The 24,459-nt window shown below is 39.4% G+C and overlaps 2 protein-coding genes across 3 annotated transcripts in view; both read right to left on the minus strand.

Annotated features, from left to right (window-relative positions):
* ptp4a2b (protein tyrosine phosphatase 4A2b) overlaps nucleotides 1-8,421 on the minus strand; it is a 29,515-nt gene extending 21,094 nt beyond the window's left edge. Inside the window, exon 1 of the mRNA XM_084130790.1 lies at nucleotides 8,296-8,421. The gene's annotated coding sequence lies outside the window, so the exon portion shown is untranslated. The remainder of the gene's footprint in view (nucleotides 1-8,295) is intronic.
* A 1,017-nt stretch (nucleotides 8,422-9,438) lies between these two features.
* Nucleotides 9,439-24,459, minus strand: part of col8a2 (collagen, type VIII, alpha 2) — a 67,460-nt gene continuing 52,439 nt past the window's right edge. For both annotated transcript variants that reach the window (XM_084130679.1, XM_084130678.1), the window contains exons 2-3: nucleotides 17,009-17,189; nucleotides 9,439-13,497 (exon numbers count right to left, since the gene is read on the minus strand). In XM_084130679.1, coding sequence (XP_083986805.1) covers nucleotides 11,585-13,497; nucleotides 17,009-17,162 — 2,067 coding nt within the window. In that variant the 5' untranslated portion in view covers nucleotides 17,163-17,189 and the 3' untranslated portion in view covers nucleotides 9,439-11,584. The remainder of the gene's footprint in view (nucleotides 13,498-17,008; nucleotides 17,190-24,459) is intronic.

The following is a 24,459-nucleotide window of genomic DNA, read 5'->3' on the forward strand; positions in this document are numbered from 1 at the left end:
ATGTCACCAGAAGGTGATGAAGTCATGACTCATGTTACACTGGAACACCGGACACATAAAGGATGAACTTCGCTCCTTCTGCCTGCTAGAATGGAGGCACCCCAGAGTGTGAATTCTGAGTATTAATAAACATTAAAGAGGCCACCAGTGCCATTCTCAGAAAAGGAGAGGAAATATGGGTCCTGCTTTGAGACAGGATAACACTGTAAGAATGAATGCTCCATCTCTCCAGGTGTTGTTTTAAGTTGCTAAGAGGAAAAAGTTACAGTAGCTCTTTTCGCATAAACATGCCTGAATTACACCATGCAGACAGTAACAAAGGGCATCAAATAACCAATGGACCATAGGGTCATCAAGTTAAAGTAGCTATTAAGCGGTTTAAATAGGACTACTAGTTTAGAATGCGGCATTCTTTATCTCAAAGACCAAAAATAAAAATCTGTGTAAAGCATACTTAGTGGCCTATAAATACACCTGAGGTACACACTGAATGCCACACACATTCTTGAGGCCCGTCTGTCTGCATTCCTCACTAGTCTCTAAGCAGAGCTAGAGAAGAACTCCCTGAATCATAGATTCATTTACTCCCCAATGGTTCAAATTTGTTGTATCTATGGCAGTCATGACATTCAGCCAGCCCATAGCAACAAAAAGGAAACTCCCTTTACATAGAAATGTATTTTATCATGCCCAGTCTTGACTACTGAGCAAAGCCTGATAAACTATGTTCAAAGTCTGCCGACTAGTGATGCACCGATATAAAATTTTTGGCCGATACCAATATTTTTTTTAATTTGAAAGCCGATAACTGGTATATTGACCGATAAATAGAAATCCAAATTTTTATATAATTTTTGAGAGCCTGATTACAAAAACAAGTCTCATTAAAAGCCACGTCCCAAGCACACAATTATAATGTTCTTAATATAATTTTATGTAGCCTATATGACAGACTTCACTGTTGCACTCAAGCAATTCAAAATCATTGTGGCAAACTGAAGGAAAAATCCATTATTTATCAGCTTTAATATGTCGGCCAAATTTTCTTATTGGGCCGATAACGATAACATTGAAAAGGAACATATATGGCTGATACCGATATGGTGGCCGATATATCGTGCATCCCTACTAGGGTTGGGCCATTAGACGATGCCATCATCAGCCCTCTGCACAGATCCAAGGAAGAGGTCAACCATTTTTATGCTGAAAGCAGCTGGTATAAAAATGTGCATAAAGACAACAACGTAGAAAGGGAGAAATCTGCTGCCAAACCCAGAGGCTCAGCACAGCAGTAATCTCACTCATCAAACAAGGCAATAAGGTACAGCCAGAACGAAGCCATCATCATTCTTGTGCTGTGCTTTGCCATAATCACAATATTCCTCAAAAAAGGATGCCATTTTAAAAGGGAATGAATTCAATAAGGTACGGCAATATCACACACCTGCCTACAGATCTACATTTAAAGGTAATCATTCCTCAGAGTAACACAGCTTGTTTTATTAAGTTAGGACCTCTGACAAACCGTTAGCACGACCACTGTGCATTAAGCGCACACAAGTTGAGTCTGTTTGAATAACAGCTTATAGTTTGTTCTGCTGAATCTGTTGTGCTTGGCTTTGGAAAAAAATAAGTTGGTAACACTTTACAATAAGGTTCATTCGTCACCATTAGTTAATGTATTAACTACTAGGTGTGAAATGATACCCTCATGTCACGATTCGATACATATCACGATACGATATTATTGTGATACTCCAAGATATATTATAAAAGGTTAACTAAAAATGTACTTTTGATTAAAATGCTAAATTTGGTATTACACTGTGGGTGTAAATGAATAGGCTTGGACTTGGTGCTGGTAACCCAATGCACAGGACAATAGTGACACCAGAATAAAAATATTCATGATTTTGAAGCTGAAAATACAGAATTATTTTAGATGAAAATGTTTGCGTTCTTTCACTGACTAGAGATATATAAAAAAAATTAAAAAAAAAAAGTAGGCCACTTTTTACTGGTAACAAGACATTTGGCATTATCAGGAGCCATAAATATTCCCCCATTGCATTATTATACATTATATTCAACATTATATATACACACTAGTTTAATGTAGCTCTGACACTAAAACTCTGAAAACTTGAATTTTCACCACAGAAATTTTCATTTTGGGTAAATTATACACAATACACATTGTCACTATCCACGATACATATTGATGCATTTTTGTATTGCCATATATTGTGACACAATATATTGTTACACCCCTATTAGCTAATAGTGGCTAATAGTAAATGTTAACTAATTAACCTTATTGTAAAGTGTTACCAAGAAGTTAATGCTATAAATTGCAGAAATATTCAACCAAACCTATATGGAGTCCTATTAAACATTCCACACACACACGACAATGACAATGTTTTGAAAACTCACTTCATGCATTTTCTGATCGGATAGCTGTCAGATTGTGAAAAGACCAGGTGTTTTCGCATTCTAGATGAAACTGGACACTTGTAAATGCACCAGACTGTTGAAGCCACATATGTAAATTTTACTCCTTCAAAAATGGTTTAAAAAAATAAATAAAGCAGTGCCGAGCGCTGCTGCAATACACATCGCCAGAGATCAACAAGCAATCTGCGGCAAATTAAACAAAGTTTGGCGTCGCATCTTGAAGCTCAACTTGGTTCATTTGGTCAGACTCTGGACCCCAAAAAAAAAACATTTAGTCCTGGTCCACTTAAGAGTTTAGATTGCCATTTTTTTTCACCGAACCAAAAGATACCGAACTCAAAGGCGTAGGGATACGTTCTCAATCTGATTGGTCGCATTGCCTATTTTGAGATGGAACTTACCAAACATCCAAAACAATGCGTGTTCTGGGCTAAACACGCCCATTGCATGCATATAGCTTGCATATGATGGTATTTTGACCAGCTGAGACCTCGTGAAGAGCTTATAATAAAGGTGTCAAAACAGTGCCAGGAATCCCTCCGTCACACACACTGAACTGTGATAGGCAACATCACGATGACGAGAAAAAAAAAACGATATGCATGAGCATTCTGTCCTTTTTAGGGTCTCATCTTCCTGTTTTTGGTTCGTGTTGCGTTCATATATTATTCGAACTGCACCAGTGTTCGTTTGGAAGCGGACCGAGACCCATCTTTTTAGCAGTCTCAGTACGTTTGTTTTGTGCGCACCAGGGTTCGGATGGCAGTGCTCACACTTATTCAAATTAAAAGCACTAACAGAGCAATTTCACCAGGGTTCATTTTAATTGAACCAAACCTGCCAAGTGAGAACACACCTTAAATGATCTTAACAGTGCTGAAGCCGCTCTCTCTCCCATTGCGGTCTTTGAGCTTGAAATTAGCTGGTAATTAAAATAAACCTTATATCTGTTGCTCTTATTGACGTGAACTTGAATTTGCATATGGCACAGGAATTGAAGAACAGATTTGTATTTGTTTTTACAGAGACATTTATGTGGCTAAGTGTGAATGGAACAGTTTTAACAAATCGGATGGCTATCAGATCAGTAAAAATACATTAAGAAATCCCATTGGAAAACTGTTATTCAAAGTCTAATATAAATCCGAAAACAAACCAACTAAAGGATTTTGACAAATTTAAAACATATTGGCACACTAACAAACTTAAAAATAGCACTTCACGACAAAAAGGTTGCCCACCTCTGACAAGCTTCTGTACCATGCCAAATACTATATAGATAAAGAATGTAGGGGTGTATTCTATCTTATTATTCGAAAAATAAAATACTATTCGAATTTTACTACGTTGCTTTGTTGGCTGTAAATGCAGTGAATCCATGCTAAATCCCAAGCACTAACTCAGTTATAATTTACATTTACATTTACATTTAGTCATTTAGCAGATGCTTTTATCCAAAGCGACTTACAAATTAGGACTAAATTAAGCGAGTCATCATGAAGAGGCAAAAACAACGCAAGAAGTGCTCAAAATACGAAGTTCAGGCATTATTCAGAGTAGCATAAGCCCGATAAGTGAGGGTTTAAAGGGAAAGGGAAGGTTTTTTTTTTTTTTTGAGGTTAAGTGCTCACGGAAGAGATGGGTTTTCAGTTGTCTTTTGAATGTTGTCAGGGATTCTGCATTCCGGATGAGGGTGGGGAGAGCGTTCCACCAGCATGGAACTGTGAATGAGAATGTTCTGGAAAGTGATTTTGTGGCTTTCTGTGATGGAACCACGAGACGTCGCTCTTTGACCGATCGTAGGCTTCTGGTAGGGATGTAGACTCGTAGGAGTGAGTGAAAGTAGGAGGGAGCATAATTAAATGCACTGGGTGGCGCTGTGGAGCGTGTTAACAAGTTGATTGAATTTGATCACATAATGTCTGCCTTGCGAAGTTTAGAATTACTTGGATGAAGATGATCTTACTAAATATTACAAAATGGAATTACATTTAATCAAATTAATGAATGAAACTGAGTCATCATAAAAATCAATTTCTCACTCAAGCATGTGGATATTGTTTTTCTCAACATGAACGTGAAACAATATAAACACAATATCCATATGCGGACTCGTGTATAAAGATAATTGGCGCAGTCTGCTTTACTAGCGTTTTTTTTCCTCCTTCCATTCGCACTGCTTGAGCTTAAATGCTTTTGTTCTTTATATTTTTTTGTTTACACATTATTTAATGTTTTCAACCATAGACTATAAAAAAAGATGGATGATGCCCCTTCACTCTCTTCCATTGGTGAAAAGTGAAGCCACCAAAGTCCTAATATGGTGCGCTTTTAGCATAAAAACGACCTAAAATGACAGAAAACATCTTTGGAAAAAAATTATTTGAAGTGTAATTTGATTGTTTAGTTTCCATCGCGTCCATTAGACTTCATGGGGAGGCGGGGTTCATGACCTATACTGGGACCAACCACCGGGAGGCCGATCGAGACGCTTTGGCTTCACTTTCCAGCACGCTTGTTTTCAATTTAAAGAAAACCTTAAGATATATCGTAAGCTTGTTGTGTATATTGCCTAATCATAAGCTTGTTCAGAAATGGTGAAAAAATACATTATTTTTTACGTTTTTAAAAAACGTTTCTCGTTAAACGTCATTTAAATAAAATGAATATTCGATTTTTATAAGCCCAAATATTCAAATACAATATTTTAAAAAAAATGCCCATCCCTAATAGAAAGACAGTTCACTCCTATTACTTATGAATTGGAGAAACTGCAACGCGCAATATGGCAGAATACGTCCCTCCTTCTAAATAAAAGAGCCAATCGCTGATTGGTAAGTAATTGCGTCACTGCAGCTGCCGCTAGAAGCTCCGGTTCCTATAGATCTACAAATTTTAGACCTTTACAAAATGTGTTTAAAGCTAGCCATGATTTTTTTTTTTAAAGAATGCATTTAAAAATTTCTACTGTCAGCTTATGTCAAAAACTGATGTGTTGAAAACTGCCACCACATTATTGTGTTGAAGAAGCGCTGAGGGAAGACAAGAAGTAGTTCAGTGGAAACTCCGCTAAGAGGGTGGCTCTTGTAAATGCTGCCACAAACCTGCCCACTTCCTGTCAAGTTGACGCTTACAGCACTGTGACTGTAAACTTGATAGAATGACTCAAACAATAGACAGACAGTTCATGTTATTCAGCACAGAAATCTTGAGGATTGACTGCCTTTTCAAAGGCCACATCATGCAGCTTGCATCGAAGCCATGCAGAGGGAGCAGATGTCTTGCAGGTCAGGATGAGACTGTGGCGAGCAGCACCACACTCATTCATCAAGGGTTAGCCGCGCTCCTGCTGGGCTTGCAATGCTGGCTCAAAGGGTACAACAGTCCTTCAATATTTAAGCAGACAAGCTGAAAAGACAGTGGGAGGAATGGGAGTCATGCTGTTGCCAGTTGTGTAGATGTTTTAAGAAAGCCTGCTGTGAGGCACAACTCGATCCATGTTTGTTAACAAGCTGTGAACTACTGCTACCATTGACATTTAACATGCTGCCCAGTAAGAGTGGCTACTGACAGCCCAAAATGCCAAACAAGCTATAAATATGGTCCGAACAGGCCTCAAAAAAGACATGTTTGTACTTTAGAGTTTTGAAAGGTTATCAGGCCTTCATATGATAGTCTTTAGTTAGTTAACAGTGAGAAAGGTTTCAGCAGACTTGCCAAAACTAGCACAAAGCAGCACCATGCTGATTATGTCTTTCTACTTATGTACTGCAACAAGTCATGATGATGCATTCAATTATGTATAATATGGGACAGAGATGTGTGGACGTACAAAGCACAGCGATGCCAGAAATCATCAGAGAGGATCCACTGTCCTGACTGAACACAGATGAGTGCATAAAAGATCAGCCCTCAATAAGAAGATAGAGTAAGGATGAAATTCACACACAGTTCCATTTAATTGAGGAATGAACAAACATCTCCATTAAGGCAAATGTTTTACTCACTTTCCAACTTGTTTTAGAAAAAAAAAAAAGTAAAGGCAAATCTTTAGATGGCCTCAAGTCTAGGCATGAAACGTTACTGAAACTGAATCAACACCTGCAAATGTAGGCTAACAGATGATAAAGCAACGCAGCAATTTATTATTACTTCTCAAAGTGTTGTGTACTTCCTCTAGGTTCATGAAACTTGTACCAGTGTAAAGTTAAACACTGACTGGCTGTTAATGTGATAACATGTAGCCTAGTTACAGAAATAGATCTGCAAGTTTTTTATTTTTGTAATGATATTTCAATAAAAAAAAAATTAAAGTATAGATAGATAGATATCTCATGTTTACTGAAGTTATTGTGCTCACATTTATTTAAAGCTGTCCCAATTAAGAAGTCTGTCAAACTACCAGTACCAATGAAATGCCCATATATGTATAAAAACGTTGATTAAATTGTGAAATAAAAGTCACAGTGTTATATTCAGAGGCCGTAAGTTACCTGTCCAATAAATATGTAGATAAGGCAAGGTCAAAGCAATAAAAAGCAACCTTGTCACAGTTTCAGGATTTCAAACAAATTTAATGTCCCGTCTCAACCATGTCTTCATCATGCAACTGCAAAAAAAAAACCTTGTCATGTTATTGAAATTTCACTTTATATTAGGCAGATACCTTAAGCTCTAAAACATGTCCTGACTTGCTCCCACTTGGCAATTTTACAACTTCCAATGTCCCGTCTCAAAGCCAGTGCATAAACCACTTACCAAGACCTGTACAGTTTCCTTGTGTTGATTACACAGGAGCAGGATGAGAACAAGTGGAGCATGAAGTCATGTGACTCATCAAATACTACACATGGTACCTTAATACAACAATCTTGGATCATATCAAGCATACCGGTTTAATTCAGATTCCCCCATGCGTCATCTCACCTGTTCTGTTACAAGCATGGCATTTAAAAACTATCGGCTTAGCAGCTAACAGTTAGTTTACTACGCAGTTCAGGTCTCATTCTGGATCATCAGCTTACAGTTTAACCAGGTGCTGGATACAGGAGTGATCAAAGACACGGGTCGGCTTTAAAGATTTACCATATGTCAGACTCACAATTAAAATAAAGCAAACACGAATATGAAGAAACCAATTACACACACGTGAATTTGCAAGGTTTGTGGTACAGTAAAAAAAATAAATCTAAAATTAAGGACTCTAATCTTACACGCTTTGCATAACAATTGAGCCACTGAAATCAGGAACATTCTGGAGTTTGACGATAAAGTGTTATCTGACAGTTAATAACATTAGCTCCCAGGCTAACAATTCAATCGCACCCTCTCTGACCCTAACAGCCGGTCAAATAGTGAAAAATGACCAAGTAATCCTTAAATATTATGTTCAGACCCGGAATTAACCATATATCGAAACACAGAGTTAAAAGTGTAGCGGCAAATAAACTGTCCGAGTAACTTCTTGACACGGTCTCTGGCTGATGATGAGACCGCTAGCAAGCGGCTAGCCAGCGCACTAACGTTACAGGACAGCCAGACAGCCTGAGGAGAACTCCAGACCCTTCATAAATCAACAAATATAGGAATGAGCGACAAACCGTCCTTGACCCGGTTAAAAAACCGTTCAACCGTGAAAACAAATAAAAGACGATTATGGAGTTTCCGTTCAAACGTACGCGGGCAAATGGCTGCCACACTCGCGAGCTCCTTCACCGGCTGAACGCGAGCTTTCACAGCTACACTTGAAACAGGCAAACAAACGTCTCGGGTAGTCGTTTTAACCATCTTCCTGCCATATTAGGAGACAGAAAGCCAGTGGTAATAGGTGATACTTACAAAGAACGGGCCAAACATTGAAATCCCTTGGCAATCCCCGGAGAAAGTGCACGTAGAGCCGTAACCGCTTTGAGGGTGAAGTCGTGTTTGTCGATCTCAGTGAAACTGAATTGAGAGGAACTGAAGGGGAGGAGTCAGTGACTGCGTCATCTTTGCGCAAGAGCCAGCCTGTTGACGTTTTAAGAGGACTTGAGGATTTGATTTACCCATCGAAATGTTGCAGGTAATATTGATTTTAATTGCACTGTTTGTGACAGTTGCCCTGGTTGATTTGTTTTGGTACTGCCCATTCGTAAGACCGTTTTGGCTGAATGTTTGTGATTATAGGCTATTACAGAGAATATTGATTGTCAATTTGTGTCGTTATGGAAATAATTATTAGTTGGACGCTTGGACAACCGTACAGAAAAGCCAAACGCAGTCAGTTTTATATAGCCTATTGCATTTTATTATTTGAATGGAAAAATTTCATGTTCACAAATGTAAGTTTCTTGTAAACAAAAATAAAAAAAAATTGAAAAAATTGAAAAAATAAAAAACTGTTTTGTCTTTCAAGAAAGAACTGGAGACGTATATTGACGATTTTTTTTATCAAGAAAAAAAGTTTTCTATCAAAGAAAAAAATATATTTTTTAAACGCCCCTCCTAATATGTGCAATTGTTTGAGGACCGCATTTCAATTTCCAATACTTTGTGGAAAAATATATATTGTCTATTTAATCCAAGAATATGTATTTGCAAACACTTTATTCCAATACTTTGTGGAAAATGAAATGTTACTTATATATTATTATTAAAATATTAGATTTGGAACTGATTTGAATATTATAAAAAATGTAGACCATGGTGGATGAATTGCTTAGTTACAGGTGTGATATTTTGAGCCACCTTTTATCACAGGTGATCCTTGTAAGCGACACTGGAATGGAAGTAAACTCCCCCTAGTGTTAGTCACATCATTTCTTTGTTGAAGCTTGAAGCAGAACAGCTTCAATGATGTTTTTGAACATACCGAATGTGCTGATAGTATATGAACTGAATTTATGAGATAAAGTATGTGAATTGGACTTGTCAACATCCCATCTATGATTACTAGGTTCTTTTGGTCTTAATAGGGAGAAAAAAGAAAATAAAAAAACACCCTTGATCAAGAAAGTCTTTATTGATGTTGCATCTGTACTGTCAAGTACTTGTAGATTTTGTACGAGCTGACAAAATATGTTCAATCAAAGAGTGCATTTAATACCCAAAATGGATTGCATAACGTGAATGCAATAAGACAAAAATTCTTATAGATTGATAGATACATTATAAAAGAAAGAAAAACAATGGTAGCGTGTATTACAAACTCCTCAATGCTGTTCAATATAAGGTTATTTGTACGTTCACGGTTTCGGTGCTTGGACATCTATCACAAATGTATAAATATGCCTTCATTAAGTTCATGTGCAAATGGGATTGGTTGTTTCTTTTAATTTGATTGATAATGAACAAATATCCCGTGGAACAGAATCAAGGCTTTTTTTCCTAGTTTGCTTTGAACGACAAAAGTAAGACACATAGTCTAAGCAGATTTGAGATATTGCAGCACAACAAATGTTTTAAATCTTCAATCCATTGCACACAAACAATATACACTCATCATAGAAAATAATGGTCACAGTGTAAATATACTGTACAATAAAAAGGTCATCAAATACATGCTGAAATAGGAAAGATCTGGTGCCAAAACGTCATTCCAAAGTGAATAATTTCCATTTGAAGAAACAAATGTCATGTAACCGTGTACGGAAAGGACAAGTTCAGCGAGTGAGTGTGTTTAAGTACTGACACTCCTTTAGTCTGTTTCAGGTTTCATCATCCTACATATTGGCCAAACAAACAGAAGCAAGAGAATTTCTTTCTTTTTCAGTCACTTCAGTAAATGTACAAGAAAACAATTTCTTTGTTTGTAACCTTTCATAAGCACCACAGGAGCAGTGCTATCATAGTGTGATGTATCCAAATCATGTAACTTCAAAAATGTATCATCTTAGGACATGCATCGACTCATGTTAGAGTCAATCACGTCTGTGACATTACAAGTCAATCAGTCCAATGGGAAAATGAATGTGATACAAAACAATCAGTCAAATGTGTCATTGTAGAAGCAGCAATGAGAAAAATAGAATGTAATAGAAAGTAACCTTTAGAGTACACAACGCAGTAGTTTGGATTTGTGGTGGAGAATTGATTTATTACAACAACAAAAAAAGTCAGAATTATATTTTCATACTCTCAATCTATTAGTAGTCCCTTACTCACCAATGTAGGCTATCCTAAGATTTTGATGAGAAGCTATACATTATGTATGAGCTTTGACATGATTTTTAAAGTATGAAATTAGTGTCACAGAAATTCCATTTGTTTTTGTTTTGTTTTCTTGTAATGCAGGCACTGTCATACAGCTGTGGCCTTCATGATCGCTACTGATTCAAACTTGGCATGTTTTGAGCAATGAACTCAGTAAATCAAGTAATTTTCCTCTCAAAGACTCTCAAACACAACGTAGTTGTCGCAGAAACAGACAGATTAGCACATCATTTTTGCTTTAACAGTAAATCAAACAAAACATATATACCTAATGACTAACGCAGATAGATAATTACCTGTCTGGCATTTAAAAGAAACAAAAAAAACAATATGGAACTGAGGATTATTCTTTAAATTACGAATGTATTTAAACATACAAATACAATAACAATGTTGTATAGAATGTCTGCATTCTAAAATCTGCAATGTGGCACAAATCATGTAGCCTGTGTTATATTAAGGAAAAGCTATAGGTGAATTTGACTGCAACCAGGGGAACATACAACCCCAGAGTCAACGTGATGGAGATCAATGGGAGTCAGAACATTTGGCAATGTGTGCAGTCACACGGGTAAGTCTTTAAATGGTTACCTACACATTGCAAAGTAGTTAATAGTCTGATTGCGATACACAACAACAACTACAACAACATCAATAAAATAACACCATTACTGTATATCAACATCAACAAAAATAGCATAACAGTTATAATAAAATTATCATATAGGCAGGAAATAACAACACTTAAAAGTAAAACAATGATCAAATCAGACATTTGAAAGAGAGGGTTAAAACAGAGACAGCATGAATTCTCCTTCCTCTGCTTCGAAACTCAGCCTTTCCGTCGTTCAGTAAGTCTTTCTTGTCATCTAGTTGCTGTTATTACAGATGTTGCTGCAGGGCACTTGAGCAAGCAATTCTCCGCTGAGACGGACCGTTATGTGGGGCACAGGAGGAACCCTGAGAAGGACGAATGGATGTACTCAGTGGAGTAGAGCCCGTTTGCTTGGTCAGAGGGCATTTGCACCCAAACCTGGTCATTCTCCTTCAGCTCCAGTACCGCACTACCTGAAGCCTGGTCCATATAGCCCTTTTTGTATTCATCATAGGTGTATGTAGCTGGCACACTGTTTTTATACAGTGCCACCCACAGGCTGGTTCCCTTTACATGTACATGATAAGCAAAATAGTAGACTCCAGGCAGTGGGCTTGTGAAGATGCCTGTGGCAGGGTTGTAAGCATTTTGCCCATTGTACAGAGTTCTGTCGAATTTGATTGGCATTCCAGATGGTGGAAATGGTGTTGTCAAAATGGCGGTAAAAGCAGGAGCCACGGAGGCAGAGAGCTCGCCCTTGCCATAATGCAGCTTCTCACCATTTGGTTTTGAAATTGATTCTCCTAAAATAGTTGGCCCTTGAACTGCTAACTGATTTATATCACCGTTAGGGGGGCCGGGGGGGCCAGGAGGTCCAGGTGGACCCGGAGGGCCCTGCATACCGGTAAGTCCAGGGGAGCCAGGTTTTCCTGGAGGTCCCTGTGGACCAGACATCCCCTTGTCTCCAGGTTTTCCAATTCCTTGGGGCCCTGGTGGACCTTGTTCGCCTTTCAACCCTGGAACACCCTGAGGTCCCATATGGCCAGTGGGGCCTGGGAGTCCAGGAATCCCTGAATTGCCACGTTGCCCAGGGGGGCCTGGAAACCCATTCTCACCTTTTGAACCTGGTCCCCCAGTCAAACCAGGATTACCTGGCAGACCGATGTGACCCGGTTCACCTTTAGGTCCAGGTTTGCCTGTGGCCCCGTTGAGACCAGGAGGGCCCTTATCCCCTGGGAAGCCAGGCTTTCCTGCGAGCCCACTGGGACCCTGATCGCCTCTAAGCCCTGGCAAGCCTGGAGGTCCTTGTGGGCCATTATCGCCCTTTAAACCAGGCATCCCATGTTTCCCTGGAAGACCCAAAGGACCTTGTGGACCTGGGAGGCCTGGCTGTCCAGTTTGCCCTATATCTCCTGGAAGACCTTCCATCCCAGGTTCTCCTTTGTCACCAGTGGCTCCTTGTAATCCAGCAGGCCCTCTGTCTCCTTTTTGTCCTAAAAGCCCTGGTTTACCATAGCCAGGGGGTCCAGGAAAGCCAGGAGTTCCTCTGGGGCCAGCATCACCTTTTGGGCCCATCGAGCCTGGAATACCTGGAACACCATCAAGTCCAGGTTTTCCTAAACCAGGTGCCCCCGGCTGCCCTTGTAACCCAGTGGGACCAGCTTCCCCTGGGACACCATGATCTCCTGTAGCTCCTTTATCTCCTTTTGGCCCCACAGGCCCGGGCAGTCCATCAATCCCTGGTTTACCCAACCCAGGGACACCTGGAGCTCCTGGAGGTCCTTGAAGGCCACTGGGTCCCCTGGGACCTATTGGACCCGGCTTTCCATTGCCATTTTCCCCTTTAAGTCCTTGTTCACCAGGAATACCACGTCCACCTTTAGGCCCCATCTCACCTCTTGACCCTGGCAGGCCTCTAGTCCCAGGTAAACCTGGTTTACCATTCAACGACAGACCCGCTGGCCCAGGTGGTCCTGGCTGACCTGGAAGTCCCCGTGAACCTGGCTCTCCACGAGGCCCAACCTCACCATTGAGTCCTGGAAGTCCTTTAGGTCCTATTTTTCCTGGTAAACCTGGTAGCCCTGGTTTTCCAATCCCAGGGAATCCTGGAGGCCCTTGAGGACCTGTCTGACCATTGAGACCTGGTTTTCCTAAACCTGGTTTGCCTGGTAATCCAGGAGGCCCAGGTTGTCCCCTTGGTCCTGGTTTCCCTTGAGGACCTGGTTCTCCTTTTACGTCCATCATGGGTGGAAACTCTGCAATAAAAAGAAGAAAAAAAAAAATAGGGACCATGATTAAACTTCATACCTATGATCCTAGAAAAAGAGTTTGTCAACGTGAGAATTTATTGTTAATGACTCTTAACCATCACATAAATTATTGTTTGGAGGGAACCCTAAAGCACTAGTAGGACTACAAATATGCATTGTGTTTTACTCCACATCACGCTCAAGTGTCCTCTAAATGGCAGCTACGCAGTACACAGGTATGCAATGAAGGCCTACAGGAAAAATGAATGTGTTTACGGACAAAACATAAACAAAGGACAAGGACAAACTTCTCAACAGCATTTGACCTCACTGGGATTTCAGCAAGGGATCTGCAGTGGTGATATTTGCCAGCCGTGTTTGGACAAAGAACCACCAAACTATGTAAGTCAGGAAAACACAGTAAAGTTACATTCCCTTCAGTTCTCAACAAATGTTCTGAAAAATGAGTTCACACTTAACAGTACATTAAATTTAGCCTGTAAAATTGTCAATTTCACTGATCTTACAGTGTCCTGACTCAAAGGTCAAAGTGACTCAATTCTGAGAGAGAGAGAGAGAGAGAGAGAAAGGGGGAGGGAGGGAGGGAGAGAGAGAGGGAGGGAGGGAGGGAGGGAGAGAGAGAGGGAGGGAGAGGGAGAGAGGGAGAGGGAGAGAGGGAGAGGGAGAGAGGGAGAGAGGGAGGGAGGGAGAGAGGGAGGGAGGGAGGGAGGGAGGGAGAGAGGGAGGGAGGGAGGGAGGGAGAGAGGGAGGGAGGGAGGGAGGGAGAGAGGGAGAGAGAGAGAGAGAGACACTTCCCTGTAAATATTTTTTTGTTTACATCTTCATCTGTTAGAGTAATAGAAAGGTGTATTCTAATTATGAAGCGCCCTCAAGTGGTACAATAATTTATAGCATAGGCCTAGGTTAGGAGGAATGATTTAGATCTTTACACTACATCTTACATAAATATACATTATTTTGTTTGCTATGTAAATTATAATCACTTACTACATTTACGTAGGTCCCCCTCTAACTCTGTTTCACAATTACACCCTTTTTATTTCCTATTAGTTATCTATACACCCAGAGCATGTTTTATTTAGAATGTTTATTTTTTTATGAAAATTGCATTAGGTTTCAACAGAATAAGCACTATGTAATATGACAGGCACTTCTCAAACAAACTCGTTCTTTCAAAAAACCTTTCAGAGCATAAGTGCATGTCTTCCATTGTCCACTAGATGGCAGTGAGCACACAGCTTTTCTTTAGAGGTTTCTTGAGTCCTTTGATTATGAAAGTCTCCTATACATAGTTTAGTATATACTTATACTATATCCTATACTTTAGTTAGTTTAAATTCTCCAAACATTACAAGTACATTAATGGCAGTTTTCATTACATGTTCCTTGATGCAATGCAAAAGCATTGAAGTAATTGAATAGAACTGTATTACGGTTACCATGATACCATGCTACATTTTGGTACTTTTTAAAGAAAAACTATTAAAAAAACTCTAACTTGCACTGCATAAGTCAAATACACACATACACATATGCACAAAACTGACTTTTTAAACAAATTAAAACAGTTACCATATGCTAAGAGAATCAATCATTCCAAAAAGGCCAATCATAAGCAATCTTTATCAGTATACCATATACATGCCAAGACCTCAATAACAGTCAGCAGAGAAATGTACACAGACAACACTGTCTATATCTATAATCACATTTAGTTCACTGATTTTGATAATTTAGCATTCAAGTTACACTATTTATAGCACTTTAGTGTGTATAACTCTTTTTTTTTTTTTTTTTGTCTGAGAGATACCAGTCTGTCTATGCCTCTAAAAACTGCTGGGTTGTTTCAACCCAACTTTGGGTCAAATATGGACAAACCCAGCAGTTGGGTTAACTTTTGTAATTACATTTTTAACCTAACGTTTGGATTTGTCCATATTTGACCCAAATTGGGTTAAAACAACCCAGCATTTTTTTAGAGTGTCATTTGAAGAGTATGACAATTGACCATGTAAATCAGATAGGTGAGTCCAGAACTATTCCAATTGACCTCAAAGTTCACCCAAAGCTGACAATTCTGTCATAATTTACTCAACCCCATGTAAATCCAAACTATTCTTTCCGAGGAACACAAAAGAGAATTTTCAACTGTTTTTGTCCACTGGACTTTTATTACCATATTTAGTATGGATAAAAACACATTCTTCAAAATATCTTCTTTTGTGTTCCAAACAACATGAGGGTGAGTAAATGATGACCGAATGTTCCTCTTTGTGTAAACTCTCCCAAAGACCTGAACTATCAGAACCTTACACAACTATCTTACTCTGTACTCTTTTCTTTGCTGTATTTATCCTCCCTTTACCTGTGAATCTTTAGCACATCACAACAAAGAGCTTTCCATCTGACACTTCTCTGGATTTCTCATCAGCCCAAGGCTCTCTTGACCCCTCCTACTTGTTTCTGACACTGTTTTGACACACCCTTTGATTCCCTTTAGGTTTAGACTATATGGACCTGTGATATACTGCTCTGAAGGGAGGTGACTTCACCCCACTCTGTCCCTCTTTCTCCTCCTCTGACACACTCACAATGCCCTCTCGTATATCAGAGAGGAGAAAGGAGTTACTGAACGGCAAACCGCTCTTGTTCCCTCTCATTGTTCATCTCCAATTCTCTCAGTCTGACAAACTTCTGGTTCCCCGACTCTATTCTGCATGAAGAATCTCAGTTTTTCAGGACTGTAAAAAGTGAATACACAAACAGTTGCAAAAAATTATAATTCAGCTTTTAATTAAATGGTATTTCGATGCAAATATTATTCACTAACCTCCTGAAAACCAGCCAAGTGTTTATGAGTGAGTCATTGTTTTTAAATTAATCATAAAGAATTAATCATTAGTCACTTGTTTTGTTCATGAATAAATCAGTATTTCTAACAAATCAGTCTAATGAATTATTGAAGTCACTCATAAAGCCACTTGGTGCCATCTACTGGTGTAATGATGTAACCTGCAGAAAAAGTCACTGAAAAATTCCCTCAAATGCACAGACTGACAGTCTGTCCAGAACTAACACTTTCACGCTGAGTGATACAAATAGCAAAAAGTCTCAGTGCTGTCAGACCAGAACTAATCTTATACAAAAATAAGATATGTGGTGCAGTTGAGTGCACACATATTTGTAGGCCTGTTCATGCTTTAAAAAGAAAAGAAATTAATACTTTTATTCAGACACATTAAATGAATAAATGGGTGGATGGGGAATCTAGATAGATGTAATAATGGATAGAGAGATGATTTTGCTAATTAACACAGTAGCACCTCACTGCAGTACACGAGATCCAGGGGGCGGAGTTGGATCCAGACCTAAGGGGTGGAGATTGGTAGGTTTAGGGGTGGGTTTAGGGATCAGGGGGTGGAGATGGGTAGGTTTAGGTATATGTAAACAAATTTCATGTTCTGCAGTGAGGACCATCTCAATTAACAACACTTACCAAGATACTGGCCCTTGCCTTCTCTGAAGGGTGGCCCAACAGGCCCCTTCATCATGGGCTGCACGTATTTCATCTGAGGCAAGGGGGCGTAACCTCCACCCAGGACATGATTCCCCAGCGTTAGCAGGACACACAGCACTGTCAGCATTGTCATCGGCCTCTGAGATCGCGAGCTTCCAAACTGCAAAGAAAGAAAGAAAGATCACTGATTCACTGATTTTGGATGGAGGGAGGGGTCATTTTAAATGCAATTTAAAAAATCTAGGGTTGCTGCGCTTGTTTGTAGGGCTGCACAATTTGGCAAAATGTTGTGTTTATATATCAATATGGATATTAAATAATACTAATAATATGTCACATGTAAACGAACAGTGCTGCGCTTCACTCTGAAACACGCAGCGCATATATTCATTTAATTAAATCACAGGCTTCTTACTAAGATTTCACTAAGCCATAACATGATTTCAGTTTTATTTTGATTAATTGATCAGCCCTAGTGCTGGGTGTTAGACATTTGTTAAAGGAACACTCCACCGTTTTTTCATTTTAAACTATGTTATTCCCTTTAAGACGAGTTGATACATACCTTTCTCATCTCAGTGCGTGCACTCAATCGCTCTGGCGCGCGGCGACACTTTGATAGCACTTAGCTTAGCCCAGTTCATTCATTAGGGACCAAACAGAGATGAAGCTAGAAGCGACCAAACACCTCCACATTTTCCCTATCTAAATACAGTTACACGAGTAGTTACACGACCAAGTATGGTGACACAAAATAAAACGTGGCGCTTTTCTAAGCGGGTAAAAAGGATAACTATAATGTATGGCGGAATAGCACTTGGGAGCACTTCGACTCGGCGCAGTAAAAAGTAGAGCTGACTTCTAATAGTCGAGGATTCGACGATTCGATTCGGAGAGGTCTGATTCGACTATGAACCTCATAGTCGAATACATGGGCGTCAGTTTGGTTTGAAATGTGCTGGGGACAGAGACGCATTCGCATTTTCAGAAGGGCTGGGTACAAAAAAAATATTTTCCGCTTTCGCGCAGGTCATGTTTTGAAAGACGATGTCCTGTAGCTTACTAATGTAAATAAATAAAAATGTATTCAAAAATCTGCTTCACATTTTCAGCAGGGCTGCGGAGCGGCTGTGGGTTGACTCCACACGGTTCTCATGGGCTTTATATATAGGCTAAGTCCTAACGTGAAAAAAGCTTTACGTGGTTTAATGTACCTAAACAATGATTACCAAATTTCCCTCTCATATTGCTCCTCATAACCACTGAAAATGGTCAAAAAATTCAAACCCAGAGTCCAATTATTATGGACGTTATCTGATATTAAGCGTTTCTGCTTCACATTTTCAGCAGGGCAGCGGAGCGGCTGTGAGTTGACTCCACACGGTTCTCATGGGCGTGAAAAAGCTTTACGTGGTTTAATGCTACCTAAACAACGATCACCAAATTTCTCTCTCATATTGCTCCTCATGTTTATTAAATGTTATGATATATGTGTGATATGTTTTGTTCATCTGGCTTTAAATGAATAAAAGGTATTTGTTACACACCATGTTTTTCTTTTAGTTTTTTTTTAGCTCTTTTGTTTGAAATGGAAAAAATCTAGCTGCTATCTAAAAAAAAAAAAAAAAAAAAAAAAAAAGGTTCGACTATCAGTCGACTACGGAAAAATCTAACGAATCAGATTCGACTATGAAAATCCTTAGTCGAAAACAGCCCTAGTAAAAAGTCACGCTCCCTGAAAAATCCTCTCCCCCTCTCCCTCTCACTTCTGTCATTAGAACCAACGTGACTTTTTACTGCGCCGAGTCGAAGTGCTCCCAAGTGCTATTCCGCCATACATTATAGTTATCCTTTTTACCCGCTTAGAAAAGCACCACGTTTTATTTTGTGTCACCATACTTGGTCGTGTAACTACTCGTGTAACTGTATTTAGATAGGGAAAATGTGGAGGTGTTTGGTCGCTTCTAGCTTCATCTCTGTTTGGTCCCTAATGAATGAACTGGGCTAAGCTAAGTGCTATCAAAGTGTCGCCGCGCGCCAGAGCGATTGAGTGCACGCACTGAGACGAGAGAGGTATGTATCAACTCGTCTTAGTTAAGGGAATAACATAGTTTAAAATGAAAAAACGGTGGAGTGTTCCTTCAAGGCCCCGATATACTTCAAGCAAAATCGAAGAACGAACTGGTGTGACGTCATTTCGAACAAAATCAGGCCAAAATGAAGTTCGTTTCTGGAGTTCAAAACAGCTTGTCGAAGTGAACTTTCGGGAAAAGTACGCTCTGGCTGGTAAACACCTACAAACAACCATTGGTCTGTGGGAATGATTATGTAATAGGTAGGTGTGCTTTCAGGCTCCACCTTCTTTGAGGTGGAAATCTTCTCCGGTTCATTTCTTCTGTTCAGTCCGTCGAGTTCAGACGCGAGTAAAAACATGAACACACTGAAGAACTGCAGTAACAATTCTAATCAAACACATTGAGACACTGACACTGTTTTTCATGTTTAATACTGTAAAGCTGCTTGCTTTTAAACAATCTATTGTACAAAGTGCTATATAAATAAACGTGTCATGACTTTACGGGAGTGCCGAATTGTAGAGCTTCAGCAAATAAATCCACATCACCATGATCAGATGCTTTCTTAACTGCTGTTTTTTCACCGCTGCCATTTTTGTTGTGTTTTTTTTTTTGTTATTGAGAGGAAAGGCCGCAGCACATATTAACATATTCATCTAAACGCCGCTCTCAGCAACATGGACGGCGTCAGGATGTTCACTAACATTTTACCGCTGGTCACGTATTTCGAACTTCTTTTCACCCCTCAGCGAAGAACGAAAAATAACACTGTGAGTCTCGGGGCCTTTACTCATTGCATAATGTTTTCATCCCCTCTTATAGACAGAGTTCTTTACTCCGTTACTCATTTTTGGATACCTTATAGAGCATTTATTTTCTCTTCACGCTCCCGTTTATGTTGGCTTTACCAATGTGCTCGATTGGATTTCAAAGTCCTACGCCAGTCAGCATTACTGCTAGTAGTTGTAATACTGAGTGACAGTGGCATACATAAATGTGCTAGCCTGATCAGTGATGCCTGGCACGGGACATAGCACATGAAAGTTCTTCTCAGCTAAATAGAAAATAACCCCTAACACCGGTCCAAAAAAAAAAAAGCAAAAAAAAAAAGCAAAAGTAAAGCCCGTCATGTAAAACCTTAGAAGTGAAATGTTATTTTAGGCCTTGTTTCAGTACTTTGTGAAAAAAAAAAAAACACAAAATCTTTGGGTTCAGTTTTTGGGTTTAGACAAGCAGCCTAGTCAGAGGTACATGGTCTCACTCGAGGGCCTGCGGAGATGCTTACAATGAGAGCCAGGAGGATCTTCCTACATGGCTGTCTGTCGGACGGGTCACTGGGTAGTTATTGACCCCATACAAGTTACGCCTGGGCGATGAGGTACGGATGCCAAAGCCTAGGTAGGGCTCAGTGCCTCAGCGTTTGTTTAACCAGTCATTCCCCAAGACAGCTGCAGCTGTTTGCTTTAATTTACTGCAGGAAGGAATGATAATTTCATCCTCATGTTACTCGCACCAAATATTTATATTTACGCAGGTTTGATCAGGTGCATGGGAGAGACTGGCTGGGAGAAGAGGGTGCTGATGGCATCAAGTTGGGGTTTAACAGTGGGGATATTGAAAATGTCAGATTACTTTGGTCTGTCTGCTGTCTGTTCCTGCATTCTCTTGAGTTCTTGACACAGTTTGAGATTTGGAACGGGGTAATTCATGATACATTAGTAAAGGGATAGTTCCCCAAAACTGAAAATCTATCATCATTGACAAACAACAACAACAACAACAACAACAACAAAATAATGTCATTCCAAACCTGTATGACTTCCTTTCTTCTCTAGAACATATTTTTTCACTGTAAAATGAGTCAATGGGGTCCAGTGTTGTATTGGACCCCCTGATTGTCATCGCATGGGCAAAAACTGTTAAAAAAAAGCGTTATTCCAATTATCTTCTTTTGTGTTCCACAGAGGAAAACAGTTGTACAGGTTTATTAAAGTGAAATATCCCGATTATTACAGAAGAAAGGAAATCATACAGGTTTGGAATAACATGAGATTGAGTAAATTAAGACAGAATTTAATTTGGGGGAGAATAAAATAATAAATAAATAAACAAACAAACATTTTATACTTTAATACATAAAAAAACATACAATTCTTAACTGATAATTTCTTCATATTTTCTAACTTAATTTTCCTTAAGATTTCGTTTTGAAGACAAAACTTTAGAAGAATTCAAATTATAAAAAACTTTTTAAAGTTATGATAACCTCCAAAGGTAAGATGTTTAATGAATTCATTGGTTTGTTTCAAATATAAAGCATTACAACATAACACTACTATTTACAATTAATTTTATACTATTAATAATACATATTACTATTTATCTAAAGAATCTGACCTCAGACATATTTATGACCAACTGTCCTGTGCTCTTATTAAATGTGGCAGATAGTTTATTGATTGAAACATCAACCAATCTTTCACTTTTGTACCCTGTGTGTTCTCCCAAGAGTGCCTAACCTGTGAAGCTTAAAGCTTAAAGTCTGCTGATCTTAAATTCTGTCCAAAAGCACATCGACATCCTATCCATGGCCTTCACAGTTCACAGGTTTTGGTTTGCCGTTCTCAGTGGACCTGGCCAAGCCAAGACACATTCATAACCTACCTCACTTCCTATTTCAATGTGCTGTGACAGCTGAACTCTCTCTCGTAACCGCAGGTTTGAACACAGAAACTCACAGTCAGCCCGACTGCATCTGCAAGCATGAGACTTACAGGTCAGCTCAACTTTCTCCACAGTGCCACAGCTCAGCAAGAGACTCTTTAAATTCAAACCAAAGGTTAATGGTGCCCCTTTCTCAAATATATACAAACAGTAAGAGGCTCTTGTAAGAATCATATCAAAGGTTGTACACATTTGAGGCCCTTTCCATGAACAGGGTACAAAATCATGCCTAAAACTCCTTAAAAAGTATTTTTTCTTTTCAACAAATGGTCAGTGAAAGAAGGTGCTTAAGCTTCAGGAAATGTTACATAAGCCATTTATTTGATATGGGCTTTACAATTTTTGGAAGGGTTAATAGTGTTGGCTATTTTGGTTAATATGTAAATAAATAAATAAAAATTACAAAATTTAAGCTTAAAACATTAATTTGTGTAACTTTCCATTTATTTATTCTCTAATAAACAAAATATTTTAATCTGCTTTATGTAGATTTGCTAAACGCTCACACACACACACAAACACACACACACACACACACACACACACACACACACACACACACACACACACACACACACACACACACACACACACACACACACAGAGTTTCCATAACCCTAACCCTACCCCTAAACACAACCCTTACAGAAAACTTGCTGCATTTTTACATTTTCAATAATACATAATTTAGTATGATTTATAAGCGTAACAACACTTTATTAAGCGTATTTTTCCTCACAGGAAAAAATACAATGAATTAGGCTAAACATCAATTCAGCAAACTATGTCAAAGTATTATGAAAATACTCTTAATTGAACAGTAACTAAATTATTATTTTGATTGTTTGATACTGTCAAGAAGGTGAAGACCTCTGAGGCTGGACAGGCCAAAATCCCACCTTACATAGGGCCTGCTTTTCATGCTAGGCTAATTTCATGTTAAATACTATCTATCATATCGAACTGCAGACTAAAAATGTGCATCTATTCAATCAATCAATCAATCAATTAATTAAAGGAGGGAGACTAAATGTGTATTGTGAAAATAGTCTAAGACAGATACTAGAAATGCCTGTGCTGACCGACAAAGGCAGAATGCAAGTGGAAAGTTAACATTTAGTTTGTGCCTGTGTTGCATCCGTGGAAATCAAAAAAGAAAAGTATGGCAGAGCACGTCCATCCATGTTAAACCACATCTGCAGGGAACCTGGTCCAACTGCAGCTCCTGCACTAGCTGGCCAGAGAGATGAGAAAAAAGCCAGACATGGTCAGACTCGTTGTGTTTTCCCAATCAGCAAGACTCCAAACGGGGCACTCTGCGCCTGTTTGCTTTGCCTAATTCACTGTGGTTCACTGGCGTTTCCCTCTTTTATCATTTTCGATTTTCGTTTTTTATTGTTATTCTTACTGGAATTTCAGTTCAGGGCTCTGCTGGGCTCCGGCAGGACAATTTGGGGCTTTGCTCCGGCCTTGAAGCCCTCCTACAGTGTATAGCGTAGTGTTATGCTTTTTTGCCACCGAGAGAGCCGTAGCGCTGCGGTTGCCATCTTATTTTACTGCCGCGTAAGGATGTGCAGTCCCAAAAACCATGAGTGAGTCTGGGTAATTAGTCACGTCTGTGTGAGCATCTGTATTTCTGCTCGCTAAAAAACTTGCTTCCTCCTAGTTCTCACATGTAGCCGTTTCCCCCTTCCAGGAAAAACATGATCACAAGTCAAAGTCACATAAGCAGGGAGGCCAAGAGTAAGAAAGAGAGATTCAGACAAACAGGGCAAAAACAGAAAGCGACTGAGAGCATTGGTGGTATATAGCCAACTTGGTTAGTTGTTGAATAGTTGGCTGTCGTTGGTGGTGGTAGGGGGGTGGATGGCTGAGCCTTTTTGGGGGGTTGTGGTATTGTGGGAAGGATAATTTAGACGTTCTTAACAATGTGCCTCGCTCTGAGCAGGCGTCTTAACACTCAAAACGATCAGAATCAGACATTACCCCTGTTCCACAGGCCGGTACAATCTGTTTATCTAATGTTTTTCTTGAAAAGCTCTGCAGACGCAGTAAAAAAGTCTCACGCAATCCGTCTGGCCAAGCGCTCAGCCATGCATGCGCACACTCTGTGTTTACAGCGCACAGCTGAGGTCTAAAACATAGATATGCACATAACAATGAGCGACTGCCAAATGTCTATAACACAAAAAATAAGGAGCTTCTGAATAACTAAAGCCAGTCACAAGCATTAAAGGTAAAGCCACCCGAAAGAGGAGGAGACATTTGGCAAAAGGTGGTGATGGTTTATCTAAATCAGATCTATAAAGATGCACTTGAGTCAGTTGCACATTACAATTTAAGGTAACAGCTAACAAAATTTCAAACAGAAATTGTTTTACGAGCAGAAAGAGAAATAAGGAAGCATTTGCCCCAGACGTTACACATTTTATGGCCTTCCCATAGCGAGTCGGCCTCCAAATCAGAAAATAACATTCATTCACCAACAGGGGCGCCACCAGGAATTTTGGGCCCCATGACAAAAAAATCTAATTGGGCCCCCTCTGCGCAGCTGTTGTCACCACATCTCTAAGACCTAACTGTCCCATCAAAAGCTTTACATAACTCTAATCAAAGGCTTGCAACTGTCTT

This window comes from Abramis brama, assembly GCF_963993115.1.
Source record: "Abramis brama genome assembly, chromosome: 12".
Classification (NCBI taxonomy): domain Eukaryota; kingdom Metazoa; phylum Chordata; class Actinopteri; order Cypriniformes; family Leuciscidae; genus Abramis; species Abramis brama.